General features: G+C 38.0%; 1 protein-coding gene across 1 annotated transcript in view; it reads left to right on the forward strand.

Moving 5' to 3' along the window:
* Positions 1–12907, forward strand: part of SORCS2 (sortilin related VPS10 domain containing receptor 2) — a 576005-nt gene that overhangs the window by 173245 nt on the left and 389853 nt on the right. The window contains exon 2 of the mRNA XM_086747245.1: positions 11755–11822. Coding sequence (XP_086603371.1) covers positions 11755–11822 — 68 coding nt within the window. The remainder of the gene's footprint in view (positions 1–11754; positions 11823–12907) is intronic.

A 12907-nucleotide genomic window follows, 5' to 3' on the forward strand; every position in this document is an offset into this window, starting at 1 on the left:
GGAGGGGACTTGATTTCTTTCCCTGCTGATAGGGAATCAATGCCCTTGAAATTGCATAGGTTTCTGTGGGTGGCTCTCTGAGCTGGGCAGCTTGTGAGGATAGGTAACAAATCTCTGCACTGAGTTAACATCTTCCAGCACTGAACTTAACATTTTTAACTTCTTCTTCATATAGCAGTAATAATGATGCTGTGTTAATTACATGATACTGTAATGTGTTATGCTTGCTCATTTTAAGTCTCTGAGAGCTTAAGCCATTTAGATCTGTATTTTTCCCATACTGTGCACAAGTTTTGTTGACATACCATCCACACATTTGGCGGTTGAAAGTCAAATTTTAGCTGAAATAAACTTTCATTTCCTTATTTTTGACACTGCCCTTCCTGAAGAAATGTCACTGTTCTGCCAATGGGAGAGAGTTCACTGAAGAATTGGCAGGGAAAATAGAAGATTTTTAAAAATTTTTTTTTAACTGTAACCCTAGCTGTTCTCTTTGAGTAGTGTTATATCCCTTAAAACTTGGGATTTAAAGTCATACATTTGTACAGCTACATGCATTTTGTGGAAAATATGGCGTGGTTGTTTTTCCTGTGCACAGAATGTATGAGACTTTTGCAAAAACTGGTTTTTATCAAAATTGGATCCTTCCCTTCATGAAAGAAATTTAAAGATCTGATTTACTTTTAATATGTTTAGAATAGGCTTAATCCAGGTTCCCATTGACTTAAATATAGTTTGGATCAGACTCAAAATAAATGCATGGATATGGAAGGATGAGGATGGAGGAAGAAAAACCCATTTGCTAACAATATTGTGCTGAAAATTTGCCATTGGGTTTGGGCTGTATCCTCTGTGCTCTGGTTATTAGTGCCTGCTGTCATAGCATCAGTTAAACTCCAAACTCAAGGAAAACAATTTGCAAGAATTAAAAGGCTCAGATTTTTTCTTTGCTTTGGGATAAGGTAATTTCCATAAGAAAAAGACTGTTGACTTGTAAACAGAGAAGGCTATGCTGTATGTTTCAGAAATAGAATATAAATAGAGACGGGCATTTGCAATACAAATATAGAACAAACTCATTAGAAAAAAAAGATTGGAAAATAAATAGCAGTTCCAGAGAGATGCTCAATATAATGAAGGACAACAGTAAATGTCATGCACACTGTACAGAATTTTAAACTTTTTAATACTGTTAAGTTCTGTAATAAAGTACCTTGATATGAAGCACATCATAGTCATACATCCCATTTTGAAGAAAAGAAATATGGAGTTGGTTTTTTTTTTTTTGTTTGTTTGTTTTTTAAGTAGTTAGAAAAAGTAGTCTGCTGCACCCTCTGAGGTGACATCTAGTTGCATAAGTTTCTTCTAATTCTTTCCTCAGATTTCCATTTATTCCTTGTCGAAAAGGCAGGTAAGGGGAAAAATGAATTTTTCCTGTATTGAAAATGTTGATTTTTTTGTTGCAGTTCACGTTACATGTCAGACAGGTCATCTGTGGTATAGAAGCACATAACTGTACTTCTGACCTCCTAGCTCTGCTGGTGCATTGCTGTGAGCCATGGGTACCCATGTTAGGGTAAGTGGTCTTGAACGGATGCAAGATGTGCATCTGGGAGCATCAGGTATTGGAAAAGAAGATCCTTACAGTTAGTGGCACACAGAATTTGTTGTCTCTGTTGATCCTGCTTCTCAGTTTGTCCTCTTTTTATAAGTTGCTTTCTGCCCTGTTCAGACTTCTTCCTCATGTTGTTTAAGCATGGATTTATCCAGTCTTTCTGAGAAGGTCAGCTGGAAGTATAGGTCCGTAGGGAAAAAAAGTACTTCCAAAGGACTCTTCAGATCCAGACAAGCAAAACTGATCTCCAAAGGTATCTGTCTCTGTCCCTAGGGGCTAGTGCATCCTAAAGTTAGATGAGATAAATCAGAGTGATTCATTTCTGCCTCCATTTCCCTACTGTGAAACAGACAGTACTACTGCCTGATGTTAAGGGGACATGAGGAGCCTGAAACTACTGCATTTTTACAGAGTGGAGCCATGAGAAAGTGTTGAGTGTTGGAGATAACTGTTGGGAAGTGTTCTAGGCACGAATCAAAAATATTTTCCTTCCAAGTCTTGTGCTGCTTAATGTTGTAGCTATCCTTATATCTATGAAGACAGAAAAGAGTAGTTCTCATAACATGAAGAAAGAGTTTCTTAACATATTCCTAAAACAATCTGGGATCACAGGAGAGAGACCAAGCATGAAAAACATCAGTCTCTAAGGGGAAGAATTTCACATTAGTAGACTGTTACTGAAACTGCTTTGCCAGCCCTAGCTACCGCCTGCTAAATGCTGACATACAAAAACTGTCTCCAAAGAATCTGTTGAATGCCTAAGTCTTTGCTGGAGTAAAATAAAGAAATATAGACCTCATTTATCAGGGCCTACGATCTTTTCCTGCTTGTATCTACTTGATCTGAAGGTCATTTAAAATGTATTAGAGGTTTAAGGTTGGAATGTGAGGCTAATTTGAAACCTGGCTCTAAGATGACTGATTGTATTAATAGTCTTCATACTGGTTAAACTAAAGCGTAGTGTCTGTGTGACAGGAGGGTATTAGCTAGAGATCCAAAATGACGTGGCATTGCCTAGTGAAATAGCTGTTTCTTTTCACAGATAATGCTGTGTAATTCCACTTAGCTTTAATGGCCCCATGGCTCTTAAAGTAATGAACACCTAGGGTGGAGGCTGAGTGAGGAAAGCTGGCGAAAACTCAGTGTTCACAGATTGGAAACCTCCTGGTTTGGCTTTGGACTGAATGTGGAGAACTCTCCAGCACTCCCCCAGCCCCTTCCAATGTTTTCTCTGACATAGTTGGCCCCTGACCAATTTTCCCAACTGCTCCCAAGCCCTTTCTAATAGTCTCCTAACCCAGTTGGATGTTCCCTCAGCTCCTTTACGCCCTTTCCATTGGCAGGGATATGAAGTTCTGCTGCTTCAGGGATAATGCTGAAGATAAATGTGCTTTCATCCTTCTTCCTCTCAAAGGGGGTCATTCCCAGTATTTTACAGTAGTTGAATTCTGTTCATTTCATTTGAGGTGTTCCAAATTTATTCTGAATGTGGCCATGAGGAGCAGATGGGCTTGGCATTTGAGTAGGAATGGTTCCCTTTCATGCTGTATTGGGGACAGTGTGTTGGTACTTGTGCTGAAATTAATTATTTTAGCAAGACAAGCAGGCATGAAACAGTTAAAATGAAAGGCAGATGTAGAGAGGCCAACTTCCACCCAGGGGAAGGACAGCAAGGGGGTGGCCTTGGGCCTCATCTGGCCCTGTGCGAAGCTGCAGAGCAAATAGTCCTTGCTCGGAGAGGCACCTGGGCCCACCTTACTGGGAGGGTGATCATGCTGGGGGTCTAGAGGACTTTTTTTAGATAGCACTTGAATAACAGGCCCAGATCTGTTTTGTGTTATTCCTGTTTTACTAGGCAACCCCCTGACTTCTTGTTTTTCTTTAGGGTACTTTAGCATCCCTTATTCCAAAGACAAAATCAGGCCTGGACATTATGGCATTAACATGCCATTCAATGTGACACACGCGCTCCGTATCACAAAAGGTGCGAAACAAGTTTTGTATCTGCCTCTGCTATGTTTCTAATCTTCTAACTAAAATATTAATCAGGATCCCTCTGTCACTGTAACATAACTGCCTTGATCATTAGCATGTTTGTCTTGGCAGTACACCTTTCAGGTAGGAGCATGCTGTTGTCCACTTCTGTAGATCATGTGGCCATGTTTATCTTTCTCATTTATAAAGAACAAATCTGGGTACCTACAATATTCAGGAAATATAAAGTCTAGTCCTTATTCATGATAAGAAGGATATTAAACATTGCGACTCTTTGGCTGATCTTGATGCAATGTCAAAGTCCTTGCTTCAATATACAGTGTTATAAAGCCTCTTTATGATAGGAAGTTAGGTCTTATTTGAACACCGTAAGCCATTCTCAGAGATAATTCAATGTAATTTTGAGGTCATTGTAGGTTGGTGCATCCTCTGATAAATATGATGTTATCTGGTACAATGATATTTAATCCTGTGGTTTTGGTGAAGACAGAGCAGCTGTGAGGCAGAGTAACCAGCATGAACGTATCTGCCAACAGCTCTGCATCGAATGAACAGTTTTTCTAGCTTGTGGTATATTCTACAGTTGTTTCCATATGTCTTACATAATAATGTATTTTAAAAGAGCATAATTATTTTTATATGGTATTGTTTAAAAAGACCTGACACAACACACTGGCTTTGAAAAAAAACTTAGTGATTGGAAGCTTACTTTCTATTTTCATATTTTCCTTTTGGGCAGTAACACTGCCTGGCAGATTGGGAATATTTCACAAACAGCACTTAAAATTTGATGTTTCTTTTCTGGAAGTGAATAGCTGTATAACATTGATGACCAAGGTGAATTGCTTATCTGTAATACTGGATTCCTGAAATATCCAGAAGAGTGTAAAGATATTTTACATATGTCTTCTTTGGATATCAGTTCTGCTTCCTTTTGAATTTTCATGGGAATGGAAAAGAATATTCAGACATTAGGTTTGTTTCTGCAGGAAGGATTGTTAATTCATTTTAGAATGCATTATTAGAGGAGATAAGTGCAGCTAGTCTACATTTCAAAAAAATTTACAATTGGGAGTCAAGCCAGACTAGGAAAAAATATTCTTGCTTCATGCTTTAGAAATTTATTCTCTTGGCATGTTTGCACATGTGGTTTTAAGAGCTTATCAAATGCTATGTTAAATATTTAAACCTAAAAAATTCTCTGGTTGTGTAGAAAAAGGCAATGGCAGATTTTTATGTCAGAGGTGACTTTGTTTTGAGCTCTTTGACGAAGAACAGAAAGTTTAATTGAACAAGTAGTTAAAATGTTAGATGCTGTTTCCCAAACTGCAGACTTAATCTAGAATTTTGGGCCCTCTAATTCTGTGGCCTTTAAATTGAGTTCCTGTTTGCTTGAGCAAGCTCTGCATCTGCAGTGTGACCAGAAATCTCAGAGCTGCATCTAATGATTAAATAAGTGAGTAGCAAGATTAATATCTTAGAGTAGCAGCAATCCAGATTGGCTGACCAATTTTACATATGCTTTGTTTATTGAAGACTAAGCATTAAAACTTACAAACACAATATTCGCTGTTGTGCTGATGGGTCAGGCAGTACCACTTAGAAGCCTGTGCTTATCCAAGCAGCAAGCTGCTAAAAGCTGAAGTAACAACCCAATGGCATGAGTAGCAAATTACCGAAGTCTGGAAAATATATTTGAGAAGCATCTTTATTTATATGCTTCTCCCATTCTTATACTTGTATATTTTTTGTTTGCCACTGTTGGAGACAGGTTACTGACGTAGATGGGCCTGGGGTATGAACTCTTTTGGCTACTTCAGCCATATAACTGTCTATCTCTCTGTTAAATATGACTGAAATTAGTCAGTGGATTTAGAATTATAAGGTAGGGATGAGCAGCCAAAGAGTGTACATGCAGTGCCATCACATAAACATAATTTTCATAGGAGCTTGCACTGTAAATCTGACATCAGGTGTTGATGATGTGAAGACTTCTCTTTCTGAACTTCTACTGTAGGCTCGTGAAGGCAGTAGGTTGTCTTTTTGTTCTGTGTTTGTACAGTGCTAACAGAATACCATCCTGTTCTGTGACAGATAGTGGATTCAATATACTGGAGATCTTAAAGTTACTCTTTTGTAGAAATGTTTGCAGGGTCAGTGTGTAAAGTACTATATTTAAAGTGGTTTTGAATCCGGAAGCAATCACAGCCACCACTTTCAAGACTGTGCACTTATTAGGCTCTTGTGGATGGAAGTACCTCTTAGTGAATAGGAATTGAGCCATTATTGTGTCTTGCCTTGAATTATGAATAAATTAACTGTACAGAATTATTACTAATGCTTAAGACAGTGCACTGGTCCAGTCAGTGACTTCATACACAGTAAGTTCTCTCTTCTCCCAATACAATTTAGTTTGAAGAACTATAAATCTAATTCTTTTAAGTCTTTCATGTTAAGTCATGGGTTGCTTTTATGAACTTTATTACCAGAGAGGAGTAGAAGCTTATACAGTGAATTCTTAATAGCTTTAGTAATGGTCTAAATGTCTCCTTTTTCACCTTTCATCATAATGCTGCAACAGACTAAACCTAAATGCTCTTTCTGCATTTACAGTTCTCCCAGCATAATCAAATTATTCTGAAGTTGTTAATAGTGGTATGGCAGACTTGTGGTAATACGCTTTCCTATTAATAATCTCTTGGTTTTTACTTTTCTTGTAAGAGTCTTTGTTTTAAATAATGATATAAAAACTAATGTCGACCTTAGCATGATGATTGAAGAGCCTGCTACTCCAAAAATGGAGATGGCTTGAGGGATTGGAGCGGTAGGTGGTTGCCTATAGTTTGTTAAGGAGTTTTTTGATTATTAGTTGTCAAGAAAGTTTTGGAAGTATAGGGGGTGGTGGTGACGAATTAATAGGCTGTGCCTAGAACATCTTGATCTCCCTAAAATAGTTACAGTTTATGGTGAAATAGTTACCATTTAGTAGCTGAAAAGGTGAGTTAGGCTGTGTTCCTGAACAAAACAGCAGCTTATGTTCCAGTCATACAGAGTATTAAGTGCCTGTTCAAGTGACTCTCATAAACACTTCTCTTGATTTCAGTGAGTTCATTCACATGAATTAAATTAAGCAGATGCTAAAAAGTTTGCAAGAACTTGAGTCTGTCTGAGCAGTGTGTTTTCCTAGTAGCTCTGGCTGCCCAGAAGTATTCACAGCATGCTCTCCCCTTCTAATAAACTTGGGAAAATACAAAAACTTGCAATCATACTTGCAGTTATGCATTTGAAAGTATGAGTCTTTTGCTATTAAACTTCTGAATAGGTGCCAAAAAAAATAATTACTTCAAATCACAAATGGCAGGGGTCAAATAAAACTTAATTGGAAAGAATCTCCATGTAGATAGAAAAGGAGAGAACTCTGTTAAAAATGGTCCGTGAAAGAAAACATCCTGGAGGGAGGATGGGTGGGGGCGTGGAAAGAATTTTTATATAAGTCAATGTTTATCAAAAAGTGAAGGATCTTAACAAATCCTTCACAGAAAAGGCAAAAACCCCAAAGATAAAATATAAACACCAGGGAAAGTGATTGATCTAGAATTTGTTCCTTTTTTCTTTCTTGCCCCTCTTAGCTGACATGGTGATGAAAAGAGAGGATTAAAATGGGCTTCTTTAAAGCCAAAATTTTATTAGGAAATTATTAAAAGCACATTGTATCTCTTAAAGTGAAACTTTGCTCTTTTTGGTCTTGCCTTGCTGCAAAGTACTTTCAGAAGAGAGCAAGAGGAAAGGAGGGGGTAAAAACACAGATCATTCTAACTTTAATTATTCATGGATAATAGTATCTGTGGAATTTTCTATTTGTTTTCCTTGTCTGTCGTTCACTGAAAACCCAGTGGACTCCTGAAGACAAGTCTACATCCAGAAAGGATTTTTGGATCAGAAACTGCTGCAACTCTTTTGTTTGGAGAACAGTTTTGAGCTGTAACTGCCATAACAGCAAGAATGCACCCAGGCAGGAACTAAGTTACGGAAGTAGAGGAATGGCATGGGATAATCAAAATTCTCTCTGGGCACCCTCCCACCCTCCCCAAAAAAGAGGAGAGGATGAAAAAGCCTGAACAAATTCACCAGAATTTCAGTTATTACTCCTACCTAAAACTTAGTTTCAATGCACATTGCATATGACTTTTGGAATCCTAAGGGATTTCTCTTCCTTAGCACATATGTAGAAATACTTGCCAGCTCTGGCTTTATGGAGACGTCAAGGTCTTTAGTAAAGAAGCAAGTAATAGAGAACTACTTTTGTGACAAAACCTGAAAGTTTTCATTTTCCTTTTTTCCTTTTTAAATCTGCACTGTGTGATGTGGTGACATGACATATGCCTGTCATGTAGTATGAAAATAAAACCATTTCTTGGAAGGAAAAGGGTGAGAATATTGTCTCTTGAATTCTATATGGGTAATCTGGCAGAGAACTGTAGATATGACGCTCTGTTTATTCTAGTGTTCCTGAAGGGCGGTGAAACTGCAGTGATCTGCTATCTTGCTGTAAAGGGGCAGAACACGCTGGGGTCAGAGCAAGCAGCAGAAAAGTAAAGAGAAAGCTGTAAGGTGCAGTAAAGACTGCTTCTAAGAGAAGTCTGTGACACTCAAATACTGAGCAAGGGATACGTGCCAGATGCCCATGTCTTTATTTTGGGCCAAAATATCAGTTTATTTTTACTTAAACCCCTCAAACAACCAAAATTCCAGTCTTCGAGCTTCATTAAAGCTTTCAGGCTTTAGAGGTTGCAGGTAGAACAGCCTTATTGGTGTAACATGTTCTGAGGAATCTGGGAAGAAGGAATGTCTAGGGACTTTTGTTTCAGGGCAATGAAAGCAGGAGGGATACGTTTCTTAGGTATATTTGACCAGAAGCACCATCAGGCGTTTGTAGATCCATTGCACACAACAGTGAATTACTGTTGCCACTTCCACTGACATACTCTCGGAACTAACTCAAAGAACTGTGGGTGAATTTAAGATGAAATGGTTTAAAATGATTTTGTAAGTCTCCTCGTAAAACAGGAGGCTGGGTGGACTAGGAGACTTCTAGGTGACCATGTAAATCCATCTTTAAATAAAGAATCTGGTAAATCTAGTTCTCTTCCATTGCCTATATTTATTTTAGCTATAAAATATAACAAAAAAAAGAGCAAAATTTATTTTAGCTGTCCATGACTGATGGTAGTATGAACTGGCTGAGAATCATACTCTTGATAGTTGCTCAGTTGCTGTTGTGTTTCAGGACTGTCCTCATCTACAGGCCACCCAAGCGCTTTCACTAGGACAGCCGTGTGTATGAACCATTGGCTTCCATCCAACCTGTAAATTGCTTGTAATTATGGAGTCCCATTGAAATGAAATCAGTGAAATAGGGCTCTGCTCTTACAAATGATGCACAGAATCCAGAGATCCTGAAGGCCTTTACATTTATACTGTGAAATGATTCCTCCTGTTCTTTGGATATGTTTATTAATTGAGAAAAAGACACTGTTCTGGTTAGCAGGATCACAATTTAGCCTGAAAAGATGGCCACAATCCAGAGGGCAATGCTGTAAAATCTGTTAAATAGCTGACCTACATTCTTTGGACATTGAGATGAAATCCACCGGCGTAGCTGAAATAGTGGTCAGCCCCCTGACAGCCTCATACTACTTAGGTTGCAACAGGAATCTGCTAACAGCATTTAAGGATGCAAAGATGGCTCATTATGGCTTTGTTTTTCCTACTATGTCATTGTCTGTATTTCTGAAATGCAAAATAAGAAACTTCAATTTTTAAATGAATTTACCAATCAGTTTGGAAAATACTGAGATCTGTTTCTCAGAGCTATGACTCTGATTAAGGTAGCATAAATAGGCATCGTATTGCTCCCCAATGCAGTTTGCAATTACCTGAAAGCCATTCGTTTGGAGTCTGTGGAACAACAGTAGCTTTCAGATTCGGTGTGTGCATCCCCTGGATGAACTACAGCGAGCAAGCAGTGCAGTGAGCCCTTGTTCCTGACAGTCTTTAACACTCAGGACAGGAACTGTTACAGAGATGGCTCATCTGGAAGGAGCTTCATTGATGCTTCCATAGGGGTTAAGTTCAGAGCAGGTAAACTGAGGGTAACCCAACAGGATCTTCTGTGTGTGATAGTAACCAATTTAATTCAAAATGAAACATCGGGCTTACTCTGTGGCGGGGTGGCTCCAACATACGTTACTGAAAACCATCTGCATTTTAAAAGTTATGGTTGTAGGATATACAGGGATGAAAAAGGTTAGCTTATTAAGTTCAGGATTCAGTTTCCAGTTCTGCATGAATGTAATGAAATAAAGTGTAATCTCTCGCATCTTTTGATATTTTCTTTATTTTCATGCACCAAATACGCATTCTTGTATCTCTTAAAAAAAACTTCCCAGGTCATTTTTTTGTGGCCTAAGAGGAACTTAAATTGTTCAGAAAAGCACAGTCTGAAACTTTCCCTTAATAATTGGAGCCAATAGATGCTCCCGGTAGTGAGGTTTCTTTCTTTTTCTCCTTAATTGCAAGCACCAGCAGAAAGCTGTAGTTAAGACACTGACAATAGAATAAATAGCTGACCTGATGGAGCGTGCTTGGGCTGTAGCCAGGAACCTCATCAGCAGATACTCTCCCCTTTGGGAAATGGTTCTTTCTCTTGGCTTTGTAAGTCTTGTAGTAACTTATTTAAAAGTAACAGATTTTTTTTTTCTTTCTTGCTTTATTTTAAACCAAGCCTTTATTTTTATAAATCATCAAATTCCAACAAAGTGGTCTAATAGATTGTGACTCTCCTGAGAATAGGAGAGAATAATCCTCTTTGTGAATTATGGATTTTTTTTTTCTGCTTTTACTTATATCAATATTAATCCAGGAATATGTTTTGTGAGTTTATTAGGCTCAGATAACCCTGATTGGGACTCGTATTACAGCTCAGTTCTGCAAAACACTGTGTTATTTTCAAAGTGCCATGTACCTAACACCCATGGTCTGGAATTCTGTTCTTTCACAAGCTCCAGCATACAGAGACTGCAGCATGAATGTATCATCAGAATATTAATTGTCTGAATAATCAAAGTGAATGCCTACAGTTGCTGTTTGCTGGAGATTTCATCTGGTGGTCAGGAGCAGAGGAAGTGCCAGCTAAGTAACAGCATGCTCCAAACTGCTGAAGACTGACGTTGACCCTGCATTAAAGAAAGCCAACAGCTGTGCAAGGAAAGAGGGGTTCTTCCTGTTCTACCTCTGTGGAGTTGCTATGGGAACATGGGTATAAGAACCACTAATATGGACTGGCAGCAAGGGAAGGAAATCTGTTTTAAATGATCTAAATATAAACCACAGCATTCAACTTTATACACCAGTCATGGACTAGTGCTTTACGTTGTTTGGCCAGTGATTTTGTCAGATGTTGAGTGAATGAAAAGTGTTTCTTCTCATAGGCTGAAGATGTTTTGTGCATGAAATTTGTTTGTATATTTTATTGGCTGTTGATGATGTAGATGAGTAATTTACAGAGCACAGAGCTGGTTTTTGAAGGGGAAAAAAAGGTGACACTTCTAGGAATGAAAAATTGTAGACATGAAAATTGCATTTCTGATCTTGTAGGGAAGACCAAAGCTCATTTTCTGCCTGAATTTGTTGTCTAGATAATCAAAGTTAATCACTATTGTTTAATACTTTGGATTAAAAAAGAAATTGTGTCTGTAGATGTCCAAGACCATTGCCTCCTAAATTTAAACTAGGAAGCAGATTGGTGGTTCTGGCTGAGAAAGTCATACAAATAGCTTGGGGGCTTTCGTGTGGTGGAGGGATTTATGTGACTGTTCCAACTCCCCTGTTCCTGTGAAATGGGCAATCTTTTACAAAGTCACCAGGTTTGCAGAAAACTTTGAACGCTGAAATCACTCTTCTCAGAAAGGAAAAAAACTCAGTCTAAAAGCAAAACTGGTAAGAGGTAAAAATAAAGTGAAATACAGTTCAGGTTTTCAGAAGCCTCACTTTTGCATTCACCAGAAAAATGCTGCCCATTATTTACTTCTGTTTCTTATATAAGTTTACATATATCATTATATTTATTCTCATTTTCTTTTTAGGTGATCCTGATCCTTACCAAGTATTATCACACTGACATGGGGAAAGTGCTGGAGAGCTCTTTGTGGAGGTAAGTTCTCAGCTTTTTCTAAAACCTCCCCCCCCAGTGCCCCATTCTCAGAATAGATCAGTTTCTTTTCTCTTTCCAAAGTGCTGCTGAGTCCAGTTGGTAGCCGACTGATGCTAATACAGCAAGATTATCCAGACTCTCAACACCTCTTACTCTTTCTCTTCCTTAAATGTGGGTCATGTGATTCAGTAAGAAAGAGTTTGAAATGAGTTTTAACAGTAGAGACAAACAATGATAGAGAGCATAAGGTACCTTCCTGATGCCACTTTGCAAGATGCCATTTTTTTCCTTTTCTTAGAAATTTTTTCATCAAAGTTACTTAAAATCTTTGAAATACTTATTGTGTTGGGATGTATCTGTTGGGAGTTCTTACTGCTTTTGAGTACTGTACTGAAGTTAGTAAATAATCCTGATTTGGAAGCAGTCATGATTGGATGAAATACAATACCAGTGCAGGTTATATTGTGTTTTAGGACAACTGGGAATATGTAGTGATTGAAACAAATTCCTAAATTAATTCTTATTTCCTTAACATTCATGAGTTAAGATAGTAATATTCTTGTTGCCTGTGTGTGCACAAACTGCACGCTCAGGTGTATATCAGCACACAACCAGGGCTAGGGTAAGCCTATGTTAAGCCAGTTCATACTGGTTATCTTCTCATATGGTAATTTTGTTTTGCTAAGTGGGCTTTTTGTGCTCTAATTTTCTGTGTATCTCTATAAATCTTCCACCACAAATCTTTGGTAGACCCATTATGTACACTTCAAAAGTGAAACTATTTCACTGCTATCAATAAATAGAATATTGCTGCAATGTTTGCTATGCTACTTTTTCTGGTTTATTTGAAGCCGTAGAAATATTCTTGAAATATTCTGCCAGGATATATGAATAGTTGTTACAAATTACAGGAGACTTATTTGAGGAGTCTTATGTGAATTTTTTATGTAGCACATAAGCTTCAGGTCTAGAAACAAATGGTTTACTTAATACCTTATGGCTTAGGTACTTGTAAACGTCATACTATCCCAAGAGCTCGTATGGGGACTCAGTCTTCATCTCTGTGTGTAAGGAGCTTTATAGAG

This window comes from Chlamydotis macqueenii, chromosome 4 (assembly GCF_036417535.1).
Source record: "Chlamydotis macqueenii isolate bChlMac1 chromosome 4, bChlMac1.mat, whole genome shotgun sequence".
In the NCBI taxonomy this organism is placed as follows: Eukaryota; Metazoa; Chordata; class Aves; order Otidiformes; family Otididae; genus Chlamydotis; species Chlamydotis macqueenii.